This window comes from Aphelocoma coerulescens, assembly GCF_041296385.1.
Source record: "Aphelocoma coerulescens isolate FSJ_1873_10779 chromosome Z unlocalized genomic scaffold, UR_Acoe_1.0 ChrZ, whole genome shotgun sequence".
NCBI classification, from domain to species: domain Eukaryota; kingdom Metazoa; phylum Chordata; class Aves; order Passeriformes; family Corvidae; genus Aphelocoma; species Aphelocoma coerulescens.
In genome coordinates, this window is record NW_027184085.1 from 65,259,037 (window position 1) to 65,286,738 (window position 27,702).

At 39.4% G+C, this 27,702-nt stretch overlaps 2 protein-coding genes and 1 long non-coding RNA gene across 14 annotated transcripts; 1 reads left to right on the forward strand and 2 right to left on the reverse strand.

The window, feature by feature from the left end:
- Positions 1-1,014: 1,014 nt before the first annotated feature.
- Positions 1,015-20,467, reverse strand: POLR3G (RNA polymerase III subunit G). Of its 12 annotated transcripts, none has more exons than XM_069001686.1 (7): positions 20,350-20,467; positions 16,245-16,409; positions 7,845-7,907; positions 7,054-7,121; positions 6,494-6,540; positions 4,009-4,074; positions 3,075-3,160 (listed from the first exon to the last, which is right to left on the reverse strand). In XM_069001686.1, the coding sequence occupies exons 1-6, from the start codon at positions 20,359-20,361 to the stop codon at positions 4,046-4,048; spliced, it is 384 nt and encodes a 127-aa protein (XP_068857787.1). In that variant the 5' UTR covers positions 20,362-20,467; the 3' UTR covers positions 3,075-3,160; positions 4,009-4,045. The 12 variants fall into 12 exon arrangements, with proteins under 12 accessions (XP_068857783.1, XP_068857795.1, XP_068857794.1 ...); XM_069001683.1 differs by having other exon boundaries at positions 6,485-6,540; XM_069001689.1 differs by having other exon boundaries at positions 3,142-3,225.
- A 91-nt stretch (positions 20,468-20,558) lies between these two features.
- On the forward strand, positions 20,559-25,958 carry MBLAC2 (metallo-beta-lactamase domain containing 2). The gene is made up of 2 exons (XM_069001679.1): positions 20,559-21,003; positions 22,517-25,958. The coding sequence occupies exons 1-2, from the start codon at positions 20,559-20,561 to the stop codon at positions 22,903-22,905; spliced, it is 834 nt and encodes a 277-aa protein (XP_068857780.1). The 3' UTR covers positions 22,906-25,958.
- On the reverse strand, positions 24,882-27,335 carry LOC138103413 (uncharacterized). The gene is made up of 2 exons (XR_011147721.1): positions 26,856-27,335; positions 24,882-26,823 (listed from the first exon to the last, which is right to left on the reverse strand). It is a non-coding gene; the product is annotated as an uncharacterized lncRNA (long non-coding RNA).
- Between the last annotated feature and the right edge of the window lie 367 nt (positions 27,336-27,702).

A 27,702-nucleotide genomic window follows, 5' to 3' on the forward strand; every position in this document is an offset into this window, starting at 1 on the left:
TTTTTGTAGGTAGTAGCTGCATATGGCATTCATATCTCACATACTGTATCTGCAGCCTTAATGGTTTCTCTTGTTCATGCCTTGTAAACTTTGAACTTTTCTGGATAAATTTCAGAGAACTTCTTAGTTTGCAGAAATAGGTATGAACAACTAAGGGAGGGATCAGCAAAGTTCTTAGATGGTGATATGACTACACACTGAAAGCAGTATTATTCTTCTGTGCTATAAATACAGGATTTGAATATATGTGTGTCCAAATTTGAAGGTTGCTGAAAACCAAAGAACAGTTATAAGTTTTATTGTCATTATAGTCTTGCAACAAATTCTAAGCAGTCAGAAAATCAGCTTCTAAAAAGAGGTGCAGGTGTTACACCTTTGGAAGAACACAATCTCACTGCTTTTCAGAAGTGCCTTGGCACTGATCTCTGTCCTTGCAGAACTCATTCCTAAGTGATGGCCTTATTTGCCATTGCTAAACTAATCCTGGAGGGTCCAGCCTAAGACTGTGCAGCTCCCTCTGGATGATAGAGATGACTACAGTTTAGATCTTAAAGGTCTCAGAAATACCAGATTTTTACCAGAGTAATACTTTTCAACAGTTCAGCAGGTTGCCCATTAGCAGAATGATTAATGGAAAAAGTAATTGGTCCTCAAGAATTACTGTCAGTTACAGAATAAGGTATTGTACTTGTTCAGGCAAGCCACAACTTGTCAACAAATTGTTACTCATGGAGTAACTCTTTTCTAGGGTTAGTTTTATAGTTCTGTCTTTGACAAAAGCCATGTATTTGCATTTCTTGTGTTAGGAGAACAGGAGTATCACCATTCACCTTGCATGGGGAGAAGAGCTAGCAGAAGCAGTTACAGTCACAGCAAACGAATTTAATTTTCAGCATACTTGCCTCATTCACATCTTCTGTGTTTTGTATATCACACATAAGAAACAGGCACACCCATTCAAGAAACAACTGCTCATGGTGTGATACTAAAAAAGAAATTAACTGGCAGAATACGTTGCCTGTGCAATGGAGCTGAATGTTTATTACACATTGTAGTCAACAACACTTCAAAGTAAAAATGTTATTTTCAACAGTTTTTTAACACGTCTGAGGTGTGACCTGCACAGCATTTTAGTTTCATTTCCTTTACGTATGATAGGTATTTTATCAGAACATTGAAAATTACACCTTAAGGACCGAATTCTTACTGCATACAGAAGTTCACAGAATAATGCAGAACTTGTTTCCCAGTCACCAATGAGGTGAAATACTTTTCTTAAGAAAATAAAACACAACTCAAAACCAACCAACAAAAAAAACCCTGATCAGTAGTAATGTAATAACACTGAAAAATAGTATTTTTTACCATCAAAAGACAGTAAGATACAGAGAATGTGCTGTGACAGTGTTCTTCAAGTATCTAATCTCAGTAGTAAGTTTTCAACACTTCAGCTGTTGGTTCTTAAATAAAAAAAGGATGTTCCCAAACATTCAGGTTTTGCTTTTCTCAGCATTCTCTTGTTTTTTCTAATTAAAACATAATGCACTAAAATACTTCACCCCATTCCTTTTCTCCATTTTGTGGTTTATTTCTTACTGATTTGTTGTCTGTTTCTGTCTAGTTTGTTCTGTAGAAAAGTAAACAAGTACATCAACAATTGCATAGATAGCTATCATCTGCCAGCTCACTTAACAGCTCTGTGAGATAAGAAAGTATTGCCCTAACAAGTGGAGAAACTGAAGCTAAGGGCTGAAATTTTCGTCACTAATGAGTGTACTCGTGTAAACCAGGATTCCATAATTTCTTAAATTCTGCCATATAGTCTTTCTAAGACAAGTTATCCTTAATTATGATTTATGCTGATTCATAAAAGTAATATATTTTTGTGTGTTCCTTTTTACCAAAATACTAAAGGCAATGTGTTCTAACTAGACTAATGGTTCTTCAAATTACTGTCATGTTGTTTGTCTACATTACTAAGGTCCTTCCAAGTCAGTTTATGTTAAAGTGCAGAGTTGTCAATTATTTTCAGTCCCCTGAACTCAGAAGTTACATAAAGTTCTTCAGAGGAGTCAACTGCCAATGAGCAGCTTATGTCCATAAAGGCCGTATGTCTTTTTTTTACTGTGGTCATCAAGAATTTCATTATTTGTTTCAAGAGTTGACTGCTGAGGCACAGAATTGACTAGTGCAAATACTGAGACACAATTTCAAGTAAAATGCATATGTTCTTTTTCTGTGCAGAGGAAACACAATGGCATAAAGCTTACTCCATCAGCAGCCATTCTAGAGGACCTTAAAAAGGCATGTCTGCAAAACACTTTGCTGAAGAACTTAACAAAGGATTCCCTATCCTCTTTTACAGCACAGTACAATTAAACTCCAATGTGGTTTTGGAGAGTCTGCTTAAAACCACAGAGCTAAAGCATTAGGTGTATTGATACCCAGTCTACCTCCAGAATTCTGCTTCTGTAGTAGTAGTGTAAGGTTTGAGCAGTGTAACATGTAGAAACAATAGTTAGTATGTTGCTTCATCCATATTGTCATCACTGACAGCTCCAAAGTCATCTCCATCTTCAAAATAGGAAGAAATGTAGTCATTTTCTTAAACCCATGGAAAAAAAAATCACTGCAATTCTGGAGAAGACAATTTATAGAAGAAATATGATTTAAACTGCACTTGAGCATCCACACTTTAAAACAGTAATAGATTCTTGGGAATGAAGAAGGAAAATCCTGTAATGAAGTTCTGATATATATGAAACAAGAGGCAGCACTTTTAGCGCTGCAAAGGAGTATAATTGATTGTGTCAGAACACATTCTTGTGTTCTTGATCTTTTTTTCAGAGCTCTTTGTAACAAGTCTAGAACACTCACTTAAATTTACAATACAATGTAGTACAACAAAAATCATGAATGTAACAATTTCTCCCACAACAATTCTCCCTTATTGGGAGCTAGGGACATTTCTTTGCCAGCCAACACACTATCAATGACCAGGATCTGACTCTGTAAATAGGAAAACTTAACATTATACTTCTTCATACTCTTCATCATATTCCTCTGGTTCTTCTGCTTCATCATCTTCACCTTCTTTGTCTTTTGTTTCATCTTTCTCATCTTTGGATTTTTCTTCTTCCTCATCCTTCTTTTCTAGCTCCTGTCATAAGGCAATCTCTTTACAAGGTAATCCCACGTTACAGAAACAGCATATCCTCCATACTGCTGAAGAGTTAAGCTGCAGTTAACAGCAAGACACTTTGTGTAACAGTGCTGTGCAAATGTCTGTCAATACTTAAACCAAAACTATGTAAAGCACAAGAACTTAATAAGGACTTACTAGGTCTAGCATCAGCCGTAAAAAAGCATGTCTTGTGTAATAAACTGAGATGATGATTTCTCTTTACCATGCACTGTTAGAACAGTTGACAGGCCATGTCATACTTGATAAAGCAATACCATATACTGTATGTAATAATTTCATCAAACTGGTAGATCACCAGGAGAAAAAATGCAAAGCTGTTTCACCTTTAAGGTTCACACTGAGATATGGTGAGTAACTGCCTACAAAACAGAGGTCACTTCCTAAGTTTCTCTCTGTTTCTTCCTTCTCAACTTACTAAATTGTTTTAAGTTCCAACATAGTAGATTGGTGAAACAGCAAGAGATTTAAAAGCACTGGCACACATTCCTCCTCCTGTAAGCTCCAATAGTAGCTCTACTGTTCACATTACACTGTATTGCTACCCAGTGAATACCAACTGGTTGTTGCGTTCAGGTACAAACAAGAGCAAAGAAAGTCATTTCTCCACAGCCAGGCTCTATCCTTACCCTAACCCTCACGCCACCACGCTGCAGAACAGTTGTCTGTCAGAGTAACAAGACAAGACCAGAAAAAGGCTGTGCTGGTTATTTCATTTGTACCAAGAAACATACTGGCTTTCATTTTCCTTCAATTTCTACTGTAAAATTTAGAAGTATAATGCACATCCATATGCCACATCTTACCTCAATTTTTTTAATCACAACCAGATTACTTTTAGGATCAGATTTTTGCCTTTTTTGTTTTTGCACCTGGTGAAATAAAATATATCACTGTTATTTTTTTTAATGTGAAAAAGACGAATTCTCTTGTTTTAGTTAAGAGCAAATACATCCTGAATATGCCAGGGAAATCCCATACTTTCTGTATTAAAATTACCTTGGACTTTGAGGTACATCACTCATAGAGATGTAAATGCCTGATTTATGTTAAGAGATGCCTAGAAGGCCAGTCTGAAATTCAGTCTGAACAAGTAGTTGACCAAAGGCTGGGCTGAAGTACAACATTCAGCTTCACAAAATACTAGTCACCTATATACTTAAAATATGTTAAGAAACTAGAACAAAATCTCACGTTTCATAATCTTGAAAAGAAAAACTCATTGTTACTAATCTATACAAGACATTAATGACAGGTGGGTGCTTCAGACAAGTAGATGTAAAAAAATGCCAGAAGTTCATTGGCTCTAACAAAAGGCATGATTACAATAGCTGCATGGCTTTTAGACAACAGTTGGCTCTCATCTAATGACTCTTTGTTGTGTATTTCTCCTTAGTCCCCTGATTCATGAACATAATCTTTATCAAGTCACTCCCTGATTAACTACATGGTGGAGCAAAGGTCAAAAATAGCATTCCATATACCCATGTAAGAGTTACCTGGATGGAAGCACCCTAAACCAAAGTTGCCCAAATATCAGCCTAATACTCAAGGAAGCAGAATACTGAGAACTGCTGAGAAAATAACTGTATTTTGTCAAAAAGCATTTGTCATAAATAACATTGAGTTTATTCCAGTGTTTTGCCTAGGAAAGAATTATATGACTAAAGCAATGCAAAGAGCTGAGGGAAGTCAAGCTGTTTTGTAAAAATATCATCAACAGCATCAAAGCAAACACATCCAGAATGAAGTAGGCTTTTAAGGAAAACAAGTGGAAAGTGCAATTCAGAATTATCATACCTGCACAAACTCCTGCAGGCTTTTACAAATAATGCATATAGAGCAAACGTGAGATTTGTCTCTAAAAACTGGGCATCTTTGGTCCTTATAAAATTAAGAGACACTGACCCATTGTTAGCACTTCAAGGAAAATAGCTCCCTACATTATATACCTTAGAGGTGCAATGGAATGCAATCTAATTTGATTCCCAAATACCTGGTCTCACAGTACTTGGGCTAAAATGCCTATGTCTGAGTGCTATATACATATGCATATGGCTGGCCTACAATGTCAGCTGAACCCAGATTTATTTATTTATGTATTTATTTTATTTTTTCAGCAGGCACTGCTGGTATCTAGGATATTGCATTTCACAGCCTAGGGTCAGTGTGAGAGAGATGTGGAATTCTATCCAAAGTTTTGCCACTGAGAAGGCAGGTGATCAGGTCTTCCATTAAAATATTCAGGGAAACCAGAAAGAGGGAGGGGAGGTGTGTAAAAGTAAAGCTGTCGCTGTGCATGGAACTGTACTGATTCCAAAACCACTCCTGCAAGCTACAAAGTGAGAATGGTAGGAACCTGGTTTGAATTTCTGTGCAAATTCTGTTATTTGTTCACCTTTGTTCCACCATGGTTAAAGTGTCACCTAAGTTATCTGTCCTCAAAATACAACAAAGATACATACCAGGAGCTCTAATGGGTCACTGATCTGCTATGTACAAACTTCCTGACTCATATAACTATATCATCAGGATTCCACAAAAAAACCCCTAAATGCATCATCAGGAGTCCACAAAAAACCCCTAATCCCACATAGGTTTTGCTTTTAGGGGAACCTATTTTTTAATCCAATCAAATTCTGATCAGCTGATCTTTGCCACTATAACATGTAGCAGAATGTACTTTTAAGAGCCAGTAGAAAAACTGGTATTAAGAAAGAGAAAAATTCTCCCAGTCAGCAGTGATTCTCTTTTTATGATAATCACTACCTTATTTTAAGAAGGAATAATAATTTTCATTTATTATTTCATTGGATCTTGGCGAGATAACTATTGTGCATAGGCTTATAAAAGTCTGTGGTTTCTTCTTTTGGAATAAAACCCCAGGTATATTCTGGTTCCACCTTTGGAGAATTTGCAAATAAATATTTCGTTTTCAGTTGAATCTTACAGTCTACCTTCAGTACCATGCTTTTCAAAGATGCTCTAAAAAGGAGCAAAGATTCCAGCTGATCCAGTCTCTGTGACTACACACATTCCAATTCCTTTTTCCATTTTATCTGTCAACTGAAAATTGACACATGAGGGATTTGGAGACGAAGAACAAGAAGGCAAACAATTACATATAAACAGACAGCTAAACACAGGAGGCCAAGTGTTATTTCACATAATCTGAACAACAGACTTCTACAGAGAACTTAAATTTAAGTCATGCATACTAGAAAACACTCTGAAAAACAAATGATGCTGTGTAATAAAAATCTGTTTTCCTCTAAGAACTACCAATACCACCTCCAACTGCTTTTGAAGGATCTGGTTCACAATTCTGCAGAAGAAAGCTGAAAAGAAACAAAAAAGTAAAACCAGGGAAAACAGAAAATAATCTACATTAAATGACATATGAAAGGCTTAAAAAAATGCAAAAGTTAACCGAATCATAAACAAGAAAATTGAGAAACCCAAAATATAAAGGAAATCTGAACAGCCAGTTACTACTGAGTAGAAGGATAAGTGCTGATTAATGATATGAGTTTTCAAAACAAAAAGATTCGTAGTTTTTTTTTAATTTTTCACTGTTACATATCTTGTATGTTAATATGGTGCATCAATACAAAAGGCAGAAAAAAGGAAGATAAATCTGTTCCAGTAAGTTAAAACATCCTACAGAAGCAAACCAAAAACCACGAAAGACAGGCACACTAATAAAATATTTAGAAAAAAATCTGCCAAAACCCCTTAATTATATAGACTGATGAACATTTCTAGCGTATTTTTCCTCTAACCACCTTCAGGTATGGCTTTTATCTGTCAACTACTATGTAATATTTGCTTCTTAAAAATATATAACATACCTTTTTTGTTTGCCTTCTTTGGTTTCATCTCTCTTGGGAGTCTTCTCCAATTTGTACAGAAAATAGCTCTAGTATAGAGAAATGATGATTTACAGCAGTAATCCTTCCCCTGCCATCAGGGAAAGGAAGGGACCCTGTCTGTGCTTGATCCTATTTATATGCATGCCAAAACGTTTTAGCAGAACAGGAATTCTAGCTTTAATTTAAATTGAGGACAGGAGTCAGCATTGCCATTTCACCCACATAATGACAACTGGCTTCTATCCCAAGGAGACAAAGTTCAACCATTTCAGTGGCCCATGAGCTCTTCAACTTACTAAATTATCATGTAATGAAATTTGCAGTAGTGAGCTATAAAGATATGGTTGGGGAAGGCTAATATTATAAAACACAGCTGCCCATGACAGACATCAGGTTGGGTTATTTTTAGTAACATCAGTGTTTGCTCCCAGTTCAAAACTGTTATCTGTGCAGCAAGTAAGGAAAAAGGAGAGCAGAAGTGAGTACTTAAGTTTGCATTTGTGCTGGAAATCAGTGGCTACAACTGAGTAAATAAATAAAATCAGAATATTTCCTTTTTTTTTCCTTTTTTTTTTTGACAAAACAATACTTAGCTTGATCTGAAATCATGCAAAGAACAATACCTCTCAACAATACAGGGTTGGAAGAAATACATGACTTGGTAAAGATTTCATACTTTTTATTCCTTGAAAAATAGTAAATCAAACACTTAAAAGCAGAACATTTCACAGGCTCACAGAAAATTAGCCTTTGATAACCTCAGATATTACCTGGTGTCCATGTTTCCTGCTCTTTTTCATTGTCCTGGTCCTTTTGACTGTATCTCTCAATTGCTGTAGAGAAGGATACAAAGTGTTATTCAGTTCACCTAGTTAAATGGCAATCCAGACACAGTCCTTGATATTTTCAAGTAACTAAACATATAGTGTATTTTTCTAATCCCACATTGAACACTTTCCTGTTGTCAGACGATGTCATAGGTTAGCAAGCATAGTCCCTGAAGGGATATCCTTGCTAAGGGGTGCTTACAGTTTTCTCTGGGACCTGATAGAACCTATCAGCTGGCCAGTTTGAATATGGACAATTCTTTAAGCCACTTAAAGTTGTGACCGCCTCTGTGATCCACACTTAAGAATAGACAAACTCCCCCCCAAGCTCTCTCTCGTTTCCGGCGCTGGGACAGGTGGCTGCAGGCCCTGTGCGGGGGCCAGCAGGCCCAGCCAGGCCCTGCTTGGGCCAGGCCGGGCCGGGCCACAGCCAGCCTGGAGCCATGGGCCTGTTCCAGCCATGGAACCCCTTCCCCCCACTGCCTTGCCGTGGGCGGCCAGAGCGGCTCGGCTCTGCCCCCTCTCCACTGCGATAAGCAAAATTCAACATTCCAGCTGCAAAGCTGCAAGGCCGAGATGAGATTAACCCTTTTATTGCTGTGAAGAGCTGAAAACCTGAGAAAAGAGAGAGGAGATGCTTAAAGTTGAAATTCTGTTGTGAAGCTATGATAGATCAGAGTATCCCGTTGTAATTTCATGAAGATATGGGGGTGGAGTGTTCAGCTCGTAAGCAAAAGCACCTGTGCTGAGATAGGCAGATGCTGACGCAGCTGTAATTTCATGAGAAGTTTGGACAGGGAGAGATGGACCAGATGAGGACTTTTACTCCAAATGGGAAAGGAGAAAACCTCAGTTCCTAGAGATGCTCCCAGAGATAGTCCTAACGATGAAGATGAGGAAGACCCTTTGCTCCCAGGGAAGGAGAAGGGCCTCTGTTTTTTGTTTCTGAATGGCTCAACCTTAAAATTGTACCCCAAAAACCTTCAAGAGTGGACCCTCGAAAGCAGTTGCGGGAAAAGCTGCAAGTCGGGGGAAGGGACTCGCATGCGAGCAGAGAGACTCCTCTTCCTGAATGGACTGAACAATATTTGGAAGTGGGTGGCTGTCTTGTTGTGATACTGTTTTCATAGCACGAGCAAGAAGAGACTTCTCTTTCTAAATGGACTGAACAAGGTTATTATGGAAGTGGTAAACAGACTGAACATCTTAAGGGTTGTCTTTTTCCATTGTCAGTGGGAGAAGGGAGGAAGGTGGGGGGAGGAGGAGAGTTCTGAAGGTGGTATAATTTTTTTCCTTCTTTTAGGTCTGTTAATAAACTTCTTTATATTCTTTCAAGTTTGGTGCCTGCTTTGCATTTCTCCTAATTCTTATCTCACAGAAGGTAAACAGTAATGAGTATCTTGGACCAAACCACTACAGACGGTAAAAAAAAATACCCCAAAACAAACCAAAACCACTCAATACTCCAAATTCGTTCTTTTGTCCTTGAAAAGCATGAAATTGTTAAATGCAGATTTATTCAAGGAAACTGGGAAACTAGGTTGAAACATCAAATGTAACACTAATTCTCTATTCAAGAGTTTCACAATCAAACCTTTACTACAAAACCAGTGAGTAGCATTTAACTTCACTACGTTAACCATAAAGAGTAACCAGTATTCCCAGGTCTCAAAAGGCTGTGTCTCAGTCTGATCATCAGCTCCCAAAACTTCCAGTACAATGCAATTGTAAAGCTTTGCATTCTATCCAAAACAGCCGCCAAACACTTAACCTCGGCCATTTAACCTCCTTCCAGGCACAAGAACTAAATTGAGAAATGCACTGTAAATAATACAGTAGTCATACAGTGTAAGTACATCCATTTATACTGAATAACCTTTTATGTACAATCTCTAATGCCAACAGCAATACCGAAACTTCAGTATTTTTAAATCAGTCTAATTTTTTCTTGCCAAATTACCATACGCAACTGCAAAATCCGCTTCATGCAAAATTACTGAATCTGATTGCACTATTAAGCCAATTAGGGATAATATTTGCAGATATGGTACCAAAAAATAGTAACAAGATAGACTTTGACCTTTAGAATCAAAGACTTCTAGCATACAATCATAGACTCATAGAATCACAGAAGAGTTTGGGTTGGAAGGGACCTTACATATCATCTCATTCCAACCCCACTGCCATGGGCAGGGACACCTTCCACTTGATCAGGTTACTCAAAGCCCCATCCAACCTGGCTTTGAACACCTCCAGAGATGGGGCAGCCACACCTTCCCTGAGCAACTTGTGCCAGTGCCTCAACACCCTCACAGTAAAGAATTTTTTCCTAATGCCTAATCTAAACTTACTCTTTCAATTTTTTTCATTTCCTGTCCTGTCACTACATGTTCTTGGCCCCATCCTTCCTGTGTAAGTTCCCTTCAGATACTGGAAGGCTGCAGTTAGGTCAGCCTGAAGCCTTCTGTTTTCCAGGCAGAATAATCCAAATTCTCTCACTCTCTCCTCATAGGAGAGGTTCTCCATCCCTCTGATCAACTTGGTGGCCTCCTCTGGACTTGCTCCAACAGGTCTCTCTTCTTCCTGTGCTGGGACCCCACAGCTTATGCAGAACTGCAGGTGGGGTCCCACCAGAGTGTGGAAGAGGGGCTGAATCCCCTCCCTCAACCTGCTGGCAGTGGCCCAACCCAGGTTATTAAACAACATGAGATTCCCGTGCACCCACTTCTCCAGCCTGTCCAGGTCTCTCTGTATGGCATCCCATCCTTCAGGTGTGTACTCACCAAGGAAAAAGAAGACATCATAAATGAAGCTAAATTTTAAACTTAGCTATTATGAAGGCAAACAGAACCTTCTCAAAATTTTGCAACAAAGCGTCTACATTTAAAATAACAGTGTCTCAAGCCACATTCATAGATACTGTAGGAAACTATCAGCAATGACAGGAAAAGACTAGTAGTTTTGATTGCAAATCAAGGCTCTTTAGTGAATAAATAATTGCTGATACCATCAGTAAAAAAATACATTGACTGACTCTTGCCACTCACAGCTAATGAACTAATTCCAAACCACTGCCAAGGTGGCAATCACCCAGTCTTGGCAGATATACCGACAGGAAAAATATGAGTAATTCATAACTTATGTAGTGAGGAAAATAAAGAACTTTCTATAGAAAATGCCTGCTATACACTCAAAATTAGCATTTAAATGAATGATGGAAATCTATGCTATATGGCACATTAACACATCAAAATTTCCAGAATGAGATACAGCTTTCATTTACTACCTGAATAATGAAAGAGGCAGCTACATCCAAAATGTTTCCCTTCTCACACTTCAAAGGACCACTTGGCTCACGTATGTTGTTCTGAGGTGTTATAACAATCCATTCACTCTTGTAGCAAAAACAATTCATGAAGTTCCTGCTTACAGTCCACCCCGTAACGCCCTCTTAGTTTTACAAGATGTTTTGTAAACCAGGTAACAGAAAAGATCCATTAAGAATAATCTACTCTGCAGTTTTCTTAAAGCTAGACCACTTTTCCCACAGAATGCAGTCCCAGAGAAGACTGCACACTGCAACTGAGATAAAACCAAGCTTTTTAAATTGCAGACCATCACTGATGTAATTATAACCCACCCCTCAGATGTGGCAGTTTTGAACAACTAAAGATTAAGTAAAAAAATACCTCAATTTACCAACTTACCCTTGCGGAGGTGATGAGAACATTTGAAGCATTATTTGAATATAAAGTGGCTGTCTACCTGCTTCCCCTGCAACTGCTAATTTTGGTAGGAAAAAAACAGTTTTCAAAGAGGGCAGTTCTAGTAAGGAGTACACTCAGCAGCGAAGAGAGTGTTGCAGCAGTTGTGGCTGCTGCTGGGGTGGTTGGAGAGCCACAAGGCCCAAGTGCAGCCTTAAACTTGTGGTGAGCCGGCTCTGAGATATAACATCTCCCTCCAGCTTACAGCAAATTCCCACAAGCCTTTGCTTTTCTAGGCAAATTAATGGTTTCTGGTTGGCCCGCTGGCCCTCCACCCCTTTCTATGGATGTCGCTTTTAATATGTACGCTGCCTGTTTAATAAGTGTAAGCTCTAGAATGTTCCCTGTTCTTCAATGCCCCATTGGTCCCCGTCTCCTTTGTCCCGCCCCTCTCCTATCCCATTGGTTTATTGGTTTCCAGTCTGTGCCCCCCCCCCAGCTCTCTCCTGATTGGTTTTTCATCCCTCTATAAAACCCCTGGACCCTCCACTATCCTGATCCTTCGTCCCTTGATACTTCCCAGAAAAAACCTGTGGACAACCATACACAGGACCCCACTCAGCTCCTTTCATCTGCGGTCAATGTTTTTGGTGTGCCTGTGTGTGTGATGTGCTCTCAATCGCACCAGTAGTTGTGGGGGTTTGCATGGAGGCTCCAGAGCTCCTCCTGGGTGTCTCCAATGAGGATCGGCCTCCCTGAGAGTGCCGGATTCCTCAAGGATGCTCAGGGAAGACGCAGCACCAATTCCCTCAGCCAACACAGCGGGCTGTGTCAGGAGAGATCTCTCCATCTCAGAAAGAAGGTTGCAGGAACAAAGATAATATTGAGGTGAACAGTAAGAATGATCACATAAGGTAAAGCTGGAAAAGAGAGATAACATTTTCTCATAAAGCAGCTGGTTCACTGGAAATAACCCTGGCTGGCTCTCAGACATAGTAGTTTCCTTTTTTGTGCCTCTAACAGAAATAGCAAACTTCAAGCCTGTCAAAGATCAAGAGCCCAGAAAGCCTCTAGTGAGATGAGAATCCAAAGACACTGGTATCTGTTTACTCAGAAGATGAAAGACAACATGATAAAGGAGTAATTCAAAATTCCTCTATAATCATAAAGGGATCCAGCAATAAGGATCAGATCTATTCTTGCCTCAGTTTTACCTGGTCACACCACCTGGGCTCCAGCTGTAGATCAGGGGAAAAACCCTGTCTTTTGTGAGCCACAGCATCTGGCTGGCAGTGTGTTCACTGCTCGCACTGCAGAGTGCTGCTCCATTTTATACATGGCTTTAGTACATGGACAATTGGACAATAAGGTGTGTTGAATTCAAAGCCTCGTAAAAAAAATTGCATACAGTTTCAAAAACATCTAGAATTCACCATTACACCATGAACAGAAATTACCAAAAATTCTGAGGGGATTGGACTATGAACCTATACATTATCAATATCATTAATATTTAGCCAGATAATATTCTGATGGGTTTCGGGTGGAAATGACACCTTACATTTTAGAGTTTAAGTCAGCTCTCATTATTCAAAATCAGCACAAGATAGGAAGGAAAAGATTATCCAGTGTTTATCCAATTCAGATTTTTTAAATGCTTTTACAAAGCTGTAATAGCCCTTGCCATTTATAACATTTAGAATAAGGCTTCAGCAGCTGATAAAACTAGGCCAAAAATCATGAATGAAAATAAGCACTCCTCACAGTAATCATGTCCAGTGACTTCTAGATTTACAATACCCTCAAAGTATGGTAAACAGACACGTAAGTCTTTCTTATTAGTCTTTCATATTCCTTCTTTCCCACTAGCTCCTCTAGCTCAGTTTTCTGACCAGGAAGCTTGAATTTTAACAGTATCAATGATGTATGACTGGATGTCAAGTATTACTCCAGCATTTATTGTTATCAAACAATAACAAAGCAATTAATTTTTAGTTATGTATAAGCAAAAGAAAATCTTAGGTCCCACAAAATAAGATCAAGATTTGGCTTCTAATCCAGCTCTACTTCTGATAAAAACTTCAATAAATCACTTATCTTCACGTCAATCTTCATATTTCAAGGGACTTGTCAGTAACACTTACCAATATTTCCTGAATGGACTTAGGGGGAAAAAAGCTAACTACCTTTTACAATGTCCACCTATTAAATATAATATTGATTATTTTCAGTATGTCTTTACACTATTTCAATGAAAGCTGAATTCAACACTAGTATTTAATACAAATGTCTTTGCTCTGATGAAAAATTTTAGGGTTTTGTAACGTAGAAATGCCAAATTGGCTTGTATTGGCTGGCATATAATTGAAAAGACTGCATGTAGATGGTCTATATGTTTCTTACTGTATACCAAATGGAATAGATGTTTGATACCTCTCTTTTCCATACAGCTGCTTTCCAGTTACAGCACTTGAGTAAGTGTAAAAGCAGAAAAATTCCCTATTATTTTAAGCTGCCATTTTTACTTCTTCATTATCAGTATGAAACTCATCCTCAACACGTGCTTTTCACTACATCAGCCTTCACAGAATAATAATAAAGATATAAATAAAAATAAAAAGCACACAAACAAGCCTTGATGTTTGTCTCCTAGTGCCAAGAAGCATGGCATTTTCATAGTTCCTCTAAGATCTTGTTTTAAGGACATGTAATCTTCGTCTTCTCCTGTTTTCAGAGGCACTGGCTTATTTTCTGTACTTTGTACGAATTGTGTTTGTTATTTATAAGGTCCTGATATCCACCAAATATACAGGTACTCTAATAAAAGCTACAAGAAACATAGCTAATAAAAAAAGAGTGCAAAAATGCACTATATTACTTCTCAAGTACACTTCATTGCATTTTGACATGCATAGTAACTGTGTTTACATCCAAATTTATACCTTTTATAAATTCACTGTACCTTTCTGCAAGAATGTATCACAAAATCAAGGAAAAAATATAATAAAACTGTTAAATAGTCATTTATAGTAATCCTAAACTCTTAATTGCCAAAATTAGTTATTCTCACCAACCTAACTTACTCAGAAACCATTCCTTCTCTCTTCAGTCAGGGTAGTGATGGCCTTAACCTCTTCTAAGATAGTGTAATAGCTGCATTAAGTATGATACCTGAATAACACGGGCACCCTTTCCATGACCATTTTCATGGAAACAGGTTGTGTTGTCATAAAACCAGGCCCTCAAAAAATTCAGTTTCTACCAGTTGAATTTAAAAGAATTGTTAAAGGTTGGATTTTTGGGGTTTGTGGGAGGTTTTTAGTGGGTTTTCTTGGGGTTTGTTGTTGGGGTGTTTTGTTTAACTTGAATCTTGAAATTGAGAAAGATAAATATGCAGAAACAGTTTTTAAAATATCCAGACTAATACAGCCAGAATTACAGAATTTATGTTGTTCCTCTCATGTGATGAATGGTGCTCAATCAATACCTGAGTGGTACGTTGCAAAGCATGAAGTGCTATCACAAGTCCCAGATCTGGACAATAAAAGGAGCTTACTGCTTCCAGCTATATTTGCTTGTTGGCCAACACTTTAAATCACTTAATGTTGCTGATGGTAAGCTGATGCTCCTTAACTGGGTTTCTAATTGCATTTAGACAAAATTTGTGTAAACTCAGAATGTGTCTAATAAAAATATGCAATGGCAATAATTCACTGCTTCAAATAATTTCACTGTAAATTAGTCAAAGCTATAACATACTTTTGGTCATTATCCAGTCATTAAACCTAACACTTGAATTTTTCATTGACTCTATTTATACATGTGGGTTAACTCTGATTTTCCTGAATGGCATCAGATTTCCCCTGAGAACTTCGACTTGGTTCTGAAATTTTATTCACGTAAGGAAGAAAGCTTTTCTAACTTCTCCATGGGTGACATTAAATATGCTGGGGCTAGTAATTCTCCTGTAAGGCTGACTGTACCTCAAAAGCTGCAGTGTATACAGAATTCAGATGGCACAGAACTGTGCTACGAAGCAGCCTGCAATATTCACATAAGAAACAGTTACAGATTACGTAGTTATATGAAATCACACATCTTAATTGCAATGCTGGACTAAGAGGATGAATAATATATGATTCAGTAAGTCAAAAGCTTCCTTGCACATCAAAACACAGTCAAAAAATGGTCTTTATTCCCCTTTGATTTTCAAATACATCCTAAATGCCAAGTCTCAATTAAGCTCCCTTAATTACAAAAAGTATCTTTCAGTTATTTTCAAATGCTGCCTTCTGAGGTACAGGACAACCATACACAATCTTTCATGTTTGCATAAATAGTAATTTTCTAAAATCAGCAAATCCATTTATAGCTTCAAAGATTAATGTAAACTCATTTCAGACTCAAGTATCCAGTGTTTCCATTCTTGTAATGTCCAGAAAACCAAATCATGATGAGAACTTCAACACACTAACACCTTGCAAGCAATCTAGTTAAATATAGGATACAACAGTTACCAAAGGGGCAGGAAAGTAATAGTAAGAAAAATGGTGACTTACATTATTATAAAATCCAAAGTTCTTAGGATTTTTCATATATTTCATTACATTATCTAAGCATGAGCATAAACACACTTTACCTGAACACAGAGTGTGCTCCAAGATACTGGCTGTACTTGAAATGGTAGTGGAGGCTTACAGATGACATCAGGTAGAGCTGCATCTTTACCAGAGCAAATAGCCTCAATGCTGAAGGTAAATGAAGCACATCCTCCTCCTCTACCTGACTCAGCCATTTGGATGCACTGAAAATATCACAGATTTTTAAAGATTTATTTTCCTTACATGTTTCAAATTCATGTATATATTACCAAGAAAGTTAGTGCCTAACAAAGATTACAGTCACTTTAAAACCGAAGGTAATTTTCAAATAGCAAGACATTTTCAATGTCCATCTTAGATTCTTCCACAGACTATAAATTTGGTACATGAATAAAATCAGTATCATTCCCTTATGTCATCTTCTTCTAAACCTTAGATGCACGGTATTGAGTTCAACAAAAAAAAAAAAAGAAACAATGAGGGAAAAAATGTTTATGAACCCTGAACTTTCTGTGACTACATTATAGTGTTTTTGAACTTCTCTCTGAAAACCAGTTTGTGTTTGTCATTCATGACTTCTTCATCCTGAATATTTTTTGTCCTTTACCTTAGTAACTATTTTTGGATCCTGACAAAGTGACACAGGCAAAGAGGTTTAAGATAATGAAAAGGCATGAAAAGACTCCAGCAGGACTGCAAGCTGACTCCTGAAAAAAAGAAGGTTTTTTCTTGTCATAGGTTAGCAAGCATAGTCCCGGAAGTGATGTTCTTGCAAAGAGCTGCTTACAGCTCCCTCTATGACCTGACAGAACCTATCAGCTGGTTAGTTTGAATAATGACAATTTTTTAAGCCACTTAAAAAACTGACTGCCTCTGTGGTCCACATTTAAGAATGGGCAAAGCCCGGGGAGCTCTGTCTCATTTCCGGTGCTGGGACAGGTAGCTGCAGGGCTCGTACGGGGCCTGCCAGGCCCAGGCCAGGCCAGGCTGGGGCACAGCCATCCTGGAGCCAATGGGCCCTGTTCCACCCGCGGCCCCGCTTCCCCACCCCCCCATCCCGGCCCTGCTATGTGCAGACTGGAGCAGCTCCCCCTCTCCAATTCTGCCCAAAGAATTCAGCTGAAGCTGCTAAGATCATGTGACCAACATCGATAAGCAACATTCCAGCTGCAAGGCCTAGGTGAGATTAACCCTTTTAGTGCTGTGAAGAGCTGAAAACCTGAGGGAGGAGAAAGAGGAGATGCTTAAAGCTCAAATTCTGTTGTAAAGCTATGGTGGTGATGGACTATGATATATCAAGAGTACCCACGGTAATTTCATGAAGCATGGCAGGTGGGGCATTCAACTTGTGAGCAAAAGCACCTATGCTGAAACAAGCAAATGCTGAAGCAGCTGTGATTTGAAGAGAAATTTGAACAGGGAGAGATGGAAGCGGTGAGGACTCTTGCTCCAACTGGAAGGATGAGGCCTCTGTTCCTAGAGATACTCCCAGAGATAGTCCTAGAGATGAAGATGCTTTTTTTCTCGCAGGAAAGGAGGAGGGCCTCTATTCTCAGAGACAGAAATGCTCCCAGAGATGGGTGAAGAGAAGTTTTGTTTCTGAACGGCTCAACCTTAAAATTGTACCCCAGTAGCTCAAAATTGGACCCTCGAAAGCAGTTGGGGGGAAAGCTGCAAGTCGGGGGAAGGGACTCACATTGCGAGCAAAGAACCAACCCAGGCAGCTGTCTCGTTGTGATAATGTCTCCACAGTATGAGCAAGAGAGACTTCTCTTCCTAAACGAACTGAACAAGGCTATTGTCTTTTTGCATTGTCAGTTCGAGAAGGGAGAAAGGTGGGGGAGGAGAAGTGTTCTGAAGGTGTGGTATGATTTTATTTTTTTTTCCCTTCTTTTAGGTCTATTAATAAACTTTTATATTTTCTTTCAAGTTTTGTGCCTGCTTTGCTTTTCTCCTAATTCTTATCTCACAGAAGGTAAACAGTAATGAGTATTTTGGACCAAACCACTAAATTTCTAACTAAAATATTTAGCAAAGGTCATAAAAGAAAAAGAGCGTCCAAAACATTTACAGTCACATCTCTTCACCTTCACTGTTATACCAGCTTTCATCTCATGAATTGCACAACCCATGGCTTTACAAGTAAATCAAAAAGTGAGAATGAAGGAAAATGTCAGTAAATGGGACCCAGGAGAAGCTCAGCTGAAACACTGTGATACTGCTCACTTCCCCAGAGCACTCAGAGGTCAGTCCAAGGTCCTAGCCCAGAAATCCCATGTGTAGGTACAAAAATGCTGTTAGCGAGGATTTTCTTGCTATTTTGTAAGTCCGTGAGAGACTTTTTCTCTCTCACAGAAGAGGTAGCAGGGAATGTAAACAACCAAGACACCTGCAACCTTGAAAAGTCTTGTTTATGGTATAGTGGAAAAATATTTTGACAATGGATGTTTTAGGATTTTAGCCAATCACCCCCAAGGGGTGGCTGGTCCTTTGTCCAATTAGACTGAGAAGAAAAAAGTCTATAAAAGAGTTTGTAAAATAATTAAATAAATCAATCTTGCTGCACAATTCCTGCCTGCTGGATCTTCTCCTCCTCCTCCCTATGGCTGTGGGACACGGTGATATACCCTAGGAACCAGGCCTGTGGTAATACCCATGAGCTGCTCACTATTAACTGCAAGATTACTGTACTGCACCTTGCTTGGTACAAACAGGTTGTTCCAGACTTATTGCTGTACCTGTATGAGCACATCCCTCCAGACAGAAGCAATGGCCTTTTTATTAAGGCCAGAGAAAACAGGTCGATGCCAATTTTTTTCCTACTTATTACTTTCAACAGAAATAAGCTCTGTTTGGATGAAACAAAATCACATTACATATTTCCGTGTCACTCTGCAGCACAGAATACTGTCTGAAAAATAAGCAGAGACCTAAATAAATAATTAAAAAAAAAAAACCAAAGCAAAAGCTAAGGCTGAATATGTAATTAACTGGAAGAGAAAAGAAAAGGAAAAGGAAAAGGAAAAGGAAAAGGAAAAGGAAAAGGAAAAGGAAAAGGAAAAGGAAAAGGAAAAGGAAAAGGAAAAGGAAAAGGAAAAGGAAAAGGAAAAGGAAAAGATGACGAAAAGCAAGATGTGAGCCTTGCAGAATGGAGAACATAAAAGATAAAGCCCAAATGTGCCCAATTATCTAGATGTTAAAAAGAAGGAAACAACAGCAGAACAACACAACAAAATAAAAGTTAAATGAGATGTTGAGCTAGCAAGGAAAGACATTAAATGTAGTGAATATGAAGGTCCATTTTTAAAAAGCTGTTTTAAAATTAATTCTCAGTTAATTCCCTTAAAACAGCATTAGTCTGATACAAAGTAACAAACTTTAAAAGTAGCACCATTTTAACTTCACATTTTTACCCAAACTTGTGATTTTTTCAGGTATACTGGCTTAGAAGGTTTATGTTTACTGACAGCACAAAGTGACAGATGACTGGAGAAATTGTGAAGGAAAAGTTGAGTTGTACAACTAGGTGACCAAGCATGATGGTCACCACAACTACTGTTCTGGTTGCCTTGAGGGATGTCTAATGGATCACCTGGGTGTATTTTCATGTTTATGGGTAGCTCGTGTGCCATTTATAAAAGACAAGATTTTCAGATTTAAGCTTTTCAAATTCCTCCGAACCTATGCATGCAGTTTCTCGGGCAGCTGCTCAGGGGAAGGTGATGCTCCAGGAAGGAAAGGCCCGTGGAATCGGCATCCCCGACACCTGCTGGCAGCTGGTGAGACAAGAGCAGACGTACGGAGACTGAGCGCTCTGACGAGCTCTCGGTGTCCTACGCTTTTCCCACAACAAAACTCCTGATCGTGTTTTGTGGATCGTGGATCCTTGATTTTCAGAGGCAGGTGCAATTAACTAAAGGGAAGAGCAGATATAAAAGATAGGACTGAACTTTAGATACTGAGGTTTTGTGAGTGTCTTTTTAAACTGACGCCCTTGAAGGTACTTGTCATGAGGATCACTAACCCCTGCCGTGTGAGAATACCCCTCTCCGCTCCTTTCCCTCTCCCTCTCCCCTCGCTAACCGCCCGCCATCCCTGGAGGGTCCCACCGCTCCCCACACGACCAGGGCATTTCGCGCTTACCTGCCCCTCCATCGCTGGTCTCAATGGGGAAACGAGCTTAAATACGCGCCCCCTCACGCCACGGCTGAGCCCTCCCCCGGGCCCCTCCGGGCTTCCCCTCTCGTCACCGGGCGCCGCCACGCTCCGCCCGCGGCTGCCGCAGTGGGCCGGGCCCGCGCGGCCGCCGAGACGCTGCGGGAGTTTCGCCGCCGCGCAGCGACGGCTGGGCCATGTCGGCGCTGGAGTGGTTCGCGCACAAGCCCCTGGGCGGTGGTATCTTTTGGATCCAGGAGCGCTTCTACGAATCGGGCAACCGGGCCAACATCTGGCTGGTGCGGGGCTCACAGCGAGACGTGGTGATCGACGCAGGGCTGGGGCTGCGCAGCCTGCCCGACTACTTGCGCGACGCCGGGCTGCTGGCGCCAGCCGAGGGCGCCGGGCCGCGGCCGCTACTGGCCGTGGCCACCCACGTCCACTTCGACCACTCGGGCGGGCTGCAGCACTTCGAGGAGGTGGCGGTGCACAGCGCCGAGGCGGCGGCGCTGCTGCAAGGCGACAACTACGAGGCAGTGACGTGGCTGTCGGACCGGGAGGTGGCGCGACCGCCGCGGCCCGGCTGGAGCGCACGACAGTTCCGCGTGCCGCCCGTCCGGCCCAGCCGCCTCCTGCAGGAGGGTAAGGGGGCCGGCCCCGCCGCCCGGGGGGTGCGAGCGGCGGCGGGGGCGCGGGGCGCAGTGTTTTTGGGTATTCTGGAGCGGATCTTTTGCCGCTGAGCGCCTCCTGCTTTACTCAGCTCCTCGTATCAAGTAATTAAACCGATTAATTTCGTCACTCCTGTGAACCTACAGACCACCAGCAGTCAGCATGGGACCAAAAAGACGCGTAGTGGGTTAAACCGTTTCTCCCAGTTCTGAAAGTATTTGGCGGCAGTCTTTTTGCCTCTAGAATGAGAATCACTCAGCAGTGATTTAAGTGACTTAATTGAGCACCCCAAGTTTATCCTTAGGCGTCAAATGGTATGTCAGCAGGTTATGTTCTGGCACCTGTATTATTTATAAGCTGTCAAGACATAGAAGTGCAATTAACAGAACAATTCCTGAAATACGTACTGAGAATACTGTTTCTGTTTTACAGAATTTACGTGAATTTTATGTGAATACATTTACTGAATTTTACCTGACTTACGTAAAAACCACTTGTTACTGATGTAGCATTACAGAAGTGGCTCGTTGCAGATAAAAAAAAAAGTCATTTAGTCTCTCATAGGAGACAGTGACTAGGGTTTTTGGTAACAAAACGCTTAAACTTTACTGTTCAGCAGAAGTTAAAAGGTGGCTGTCAGACAGGTGACACCTTTGGCATGATACTTCCTCTCTTCTTGGTTTTATTAGGCCATCCCACATAAGTGCTTGGAAAAGCAGAACTGAACTTACTGAAGGCTTCACTAAAGGTCTGATGTGACAGTTAACTATAGTAAATCAACAGAAGTTTAAGTTGTTTTTTTTCCTCTAAAAGGAGAGATTATTAAAAAAAAAATACTTTTGTAAAAGAGCAAGTACTTTGGCTGCCAGAGTAGCGTCAGAGTTTCTAAGACATTAACTGAGACATGAGACACAAGTATCAGCTCAGTGGCTGGTGCAGTTAAAAGGCATTCACATTTAAACTGGCAAAAAAATGACCTAATGGTAAGAAAGTTTTATTTTTATGTCTTGTTGAATGAGATGAAGAAAGTGTGTGGAGGCCTGTCTTGGTTCTCCTCCAGCAATTTATGTTTTGGCCTTTTGCCTTTTAGGAGTAACAGCAGTGCAGTTCTAGATGAATTAAATACGGGTAAATTATAATAAATTGTGAAATACATTCTTTGTAAACTTTCAAAGGACAACCAGAGTAGATGTGTTATATTTGTTTCCTCTTGTATTTTCTCTACTGCATTGCTTTTCACATGTGAATATATTCCATTAATGCAACCCAACCTGTGTTAACTGTTAGTGTCATTGGAAAATACTTTTTTGTTACATATATATTTCAGACATCTCTTTGGCAGTCACCCAGAAAATAAATGCCCCACTCCCACTGTTGCAATACATAGTATGTATAAACTCTCTGCATATGAGTAGGTAGTTCTCTTTGTGTCATTTAAAAAACCATGACAAATACATAAGTTTTCCTGTAACAAATCTGTTTGCAGGGGATGTGATCAGCCTCGGAGATCGACAGCTCACTGTCATGCATATGCCTGGTCATTCACGAGGAAGTATTTGCTTACATGACAAGGACAGGAAGATTTTGTTCAGTGGAGATGTGGTGTATGATGGATCTATGATCGACTGGCTTCCCTACAGCAGAATCAGTGACTACGTTGCAAGCTGCCAGCGCCTGATGGAGTTAGTAGACAGAGGTCTTGTGGAGAAGGTACTACCTGGGCACTTTAACATATTTGGGGCAGAAAGGCTGTATCGGTTAGCTTCCAACTACATTTCCCAAGCTGGAGTTTGTCACAAGATTTCTACCTGTGCCATGAGATCCATTGCAAGCATAGCACTTCGTGTTACAAATTCAAGAATCACTTCTCAGTGATAGTCAATTTTGTGTGATCTGTCACCTGCTGTAAAACCAAATGGATTGTGAAAGCATCAATAACAAGCAAAAGCAGTATGCATTAGGAAAAAGATGGCAAATTGATAAAGGTGAGCTTCAGAAATTCTCCCTGTTTTTTCCTACTTTATTCATATTTTTATAAAAACTCTCTAAACTAGAAGCTTTAGCCAAAGCAACAGTTTTTCTTTCTACTTTTTCAGGGCGTTTGCACGTGTATTGCGATTGTTTTATTTTTGTTACAACTCTGGCAGATGGATATGCTAAAATGAGAGGTTTTACATTAATGCCTGAAATTGATGTAGTACTAGACTTGTGATTATTCATCAACTCCTGCTCAGGTTTTTACCTAGCAGAGCTCTTGCTAAGACCTAGTGTGTGCTAGGAGCAGTGCCATTAGGTCAAAGCAGGAGCAACACCTATGCAGGACTCAGTGGGCAGAAAGAGAGAATTCTGCAGCCATTGCCACCTGTGAGCATGGTTTCTGCTGCACCTCTCATTACCTGAAGCTTTATGGTTGCAAAGTACTTGTCTGGCAGTTTCTTTAGAATACACTAACACATGGAAGTTCAATAGACCAGACTTTCAAGCTGGAAGTCACAGATACATCAGTTTATCACAAAAGCTTTTGGTGCAGATGGACCGTTGAGGCTTTCATGTTTCCTGGTGTGATGCAAGGAACCACTGCACCAGGAGAGAGGGAGCAAGCAGGAGCCCATTGGCTAGGGAACTGTTTTGCTTGTAGGCATGTGAGTTAGGAATTAGAGAAATTGTGAGCTAGTGAATTAATGTGTTAGACTACCCTCTACAAAGTGGATTGAGCTTTTGCTTGGTGTGTTTATTTTTTTCTGATAAGCTCATAAAAATATTTATAGAGTATGTTGTTCTGGAAAATTGAGAGAAGTGGACTGTGACAAGCTTAAAGCATTTGTTTATGCTTAAGGGTATTTTTATGGGACTGTATTGTAACTTGGTTGTTAATGATCTGTGTTAGGGGAGGGATTGAGGCTTTAATATGAACTTGACGTAGTGAAGGTCCTGCATTAAGCAGCCAGTACACTTGTTACCACAAAGTGAATGTAACTCACGTTGTTTACTGTTTGCGTCTGAAGTACATGCTGCACATGGTTGTTCAGAAATGTAAAGTGTGTTGAATTGAGTTTGTTCCAAAAAAATGTTGAATACACTGAGAAATGCTAAATAGCATTGTAACTTGCTTATGAAAATTGAATGTGTGATATTTGAAAGCTGTTGAAATGGTTAGAGTTTGTGTAATTATTCTAACAGTTTGTATATATTTAACTTTTTTAAAAGGACGCTGTCTGAATTTATTTTTGTGCATAGACATATATATATATATATGTTCCTAAAAAGACTGCAAATGTTTCTCACAAATTTTAGTACAGTTTAGCTTTTCTTGTTTGGCTTTCACTTTATGCAGAAGGTTTTGCCATCATAGCCAATAGAAAGGGAGCCAAAGGTTTGGGCTCTAAGACATGAGGGAGAGGAAGTTGAATACCCTTCTGAATAGATGCAAATTCTTGTGGGGGAAAAAAAAACAAACTATTGCAAAATAAAAAGCATCTCTGTCTAAAAATGATGAAATCTTATGTAGGGCTTTTTCCATTCCATAGATCACTGCACTCCTGTCTTTACTCTGAATATATTTTTCACCAGGATTTGTACTGATTGGTTAAAATGTGCCTAGTTCTTGTTAGAAGTGCCTATCTGCAAGCTGAAGCAAAATTGTGAGTGGGCAGGATACCTGCAGAGATGCAGCACTTGAAAGACCTGTTATCACTCAGCTTACAGTTTCTTTTTTTTTTTTTTTTGAGAAATCCATGTACATCAGTGTATGATGTGAGGAGTGTTCAGTGGGTAGACTTATGTCATAAAACCAAGAGGTTTTCATCTTGGCCTCAGTTGGCAGAGGAAGAAACACAAAAACAGCCTGGGAAGCAGGCTGAAGGTACACATACCACTAAACCTTACACCAGTTATCCAGAGGATGCCATGGTGTCACAGCTTTCCCAACAGTAATTGAATTCCTGCAAATAAATTGACAGTGGTGTAAAACCAGTAATAGTCATGCTTTTTAAGCAATGTTTTTGTGAAGACTGTGGGAGCCCTGTGCATTAAGGCAGACACCCAAGAACTCCTGTCACAAAGCCTGCCAATATGGATGTCAAGTTGCTAAAAGTTTTGCAAATGTTCACTAGGAGAGTAAGATCGCTTTGAATTGGCATTCTGTGTTATACCACTATCAGTTTGTTTATTTGATGCAGTATTAGAATCTCTCTAGCCAGATTTTTACTGTATTGTAAAGCCTGAGCTCCTAAGAGAAGACTCACAGTCAGTTCAAAAGGAAAGATAACCTCCATCTTACATAATTTGTGTTTAAATCTGTGCTCAATATCTCTGTCAGCTAAGATCCTTAAATGGCCATATCACTGTCAAAATGCCCTATTAAGCTATGCTTAAGTCCATTAAGTACATAACCAAAACTTTGACTTCTTTACCAAAATATAGGGGTAATTTGCTAGCTCAGAAGTGAGCTTTACATGCACATAATCCAAAGTGGAGTTTGTTAGTAAACTGCTACTATAATCCAAATGAAAGTAGTTTTTGAGGGTCATGAAATTATTTTTTGTATTATAAGAAATTTACTACTAGATAAACAATACTTAAATGATCTTAAGTTGAAAGAACTGTCTCTGATTATTTTTCTTAAGACTTAACAAATTTTAATCATAAGAGTTTGACAGTGGTCCTTTAACGTTACTTGGATTAAATATTTAAAATGTGCATTGTAAGTGTAAATACTGCATCATCTTGAGCATTTAGAACTGAGTTGATTTATTTGTAAAATCTAAATATATGTTAATGCAGTTTTCAGTAGACTGGGGAATTGACATAAAAATTGAATGGGAAGTTTTATTCTGTAATCTGTCAAGACTATTATGATGTTAAACAACAGGTTGCACATAAGAATTAATTTTTTTCATGTTTTATCATAATAAAATATTATAAGCCTATGCAGTTAAGTCATAATTTCTAGGTATTTTTCAACAGAAGCACTTTTCATTCTAGATGAGAGTATATTTACAAGTTGCTAGCAGAATTATTTATGCTTCTGAACAAGAAACTACATTAAAAATGTTTACACATCATAGATGTACTGTGCCTTGCACAAGCAGATGTCTGTAGCCAAAGAAAACAAAAAACAACAAAATGCAGCTCTGTTAGGAAGCGGGAGGGAGATAAAGGTGGAGGAAAAGGAGGATTTATTAATATTTAACGTTAAAAATCTAGGTCTCAGAATTCAACCAACACTGGTTCAAGTTCTTATTAATGTACTACTTAAATCAGTAAGCAGTACCTCTTGGGTCTAAAAATTCAGCCATATATTTATCCACTACTACTACTTCAGTCCCTTCACTTTCAAGTTGAATTAGGAAGTATACAGACGATCGAGAAGCAATGAAAAAAACATTCATTATGTTCTGTTTTATTTTAAATTTATTTGAAGTTAACTATTACACGGAGGAGCTGCTAGCCAAAACATTATAGCTGTATTGCACCGGGTTTTCCGGGGCAGTCAAAAAGCCGCCTCAAGTGCATCATTAGTCCAGGCACTGTAGAGTGCTGTGAAGTCTAGCTTACACATCAGCCGCGCGTTGCTTGGTGTAGCGGTGTAATCCTACCCCAAAGCCTGTTACTGCTCGAGTAGTTACTGTAGGGCGGGATGCCCCCTCCTGTGCAGTGTCCCTGGGTGGGAATGTCCCCTCGCTGTCCCGCCGGCGCTGCGCTGGGGGCAGTGACGCCACCGGGTGGCCACAAGGCGGCTGCATTTACCATGAAATAACAGAATTGAAGATCTAACTAGAAACCAACCTGCACCTTGCTTTTACTGCACCCGAATAAGCCTGCACCTTGCTTTTACTGCACCCGAATAAGCCTGCACCTTGCTTTTACTGTGCCACCCGAATCCATCTTCAGCACATGGTTACTCCTAACTGCTCAGATTTTATTGACAGGCTAATCTCACCTGTTTAAAAATTAATCATTAAAAAATTATTGTAGTAACTAACTATGTGCATGTTGCTACACATGCCCAGCTGAGTCCTGGGGAGGCAATGAGGCATTCAACAGAAATTAAAATTGGAAAAACAAAAAATAAAAATAAATAAATAAAAAGACCCTGACATGGGAAAAGGCTCAGAAACTTAGCCAACACTTCTGCGGCTGTGCCAGGTATTTCCCAGCAGTTTGATTGAGATGCACAAAGAAGTACATTGACAATCATCAAACTGGCAATGATACTTTGTGTGTTTTTAATATGACTTTATATTTTTACATTGATTTTTACATATGATTTGTTCTAAGAGTGACATGAATAAAACTAACTTGAACTTGCTTGAAATCTTGCCCAACTTCTTTAAAAATTCAGGATTAATTTAATTAAGGTTCTGATATGTGATCTGATTTTGAGCAGTTGGGATGAGGTTTATAATCTGCACACTCAAATTCAGTTAAGGACAATGGAGTGGTAGGATAGTTTCAAATAACAATAAAATTAGGACTAGAAAAGAAAATACATTCACTCAAAGGGAAGACAGACCTGGCAGACAGCCCCACAAATGACTTTCAGAAAGCAACAGATGAGTTTGAAAATTAAGTAAAAGCCAGTAACAACATCTTTTAAGTATATCTCATAATTAATTATTTTCCTTATTAAGCTGACAATATGTATGTGTGATGAACATGTTAGTGATATTC

Bases quoted from the DNA above. Each gene is read 5' to 3' on its own strand.
- POLR3G (XM_069001682.1), bottom strand. The intron at 7,908-16,244 runs GTAAAGTGTGTT...CCTTCTCTACAG, and splicing joins GGAGCACACTCTGTGTTCAG to CAATTGAGAGATACAGTCAA. The intron at 4,075-7,844 runs GTAATATCTGAG...TTATTTCACCAG, and splicing joins GCAGGAAACATGGACACCAG to GTGCAAAAACAAAAAAGGCA.
- MBLAC2 (XM_069001679.1), top strand. From the start codon at position 20,559: ATGTCGGCGCTGGAGTGGTTCGCGCACAAGCCCCTGGGCGGTGGTATC. The intron at 21,004-22,516 runs GTAAGGGGGCCG...ATCTGTTTGCAG, and splicing joins CAGCCGCCTCCTGCAGGAGG to GGGATGTGATCAGCCTCGGA.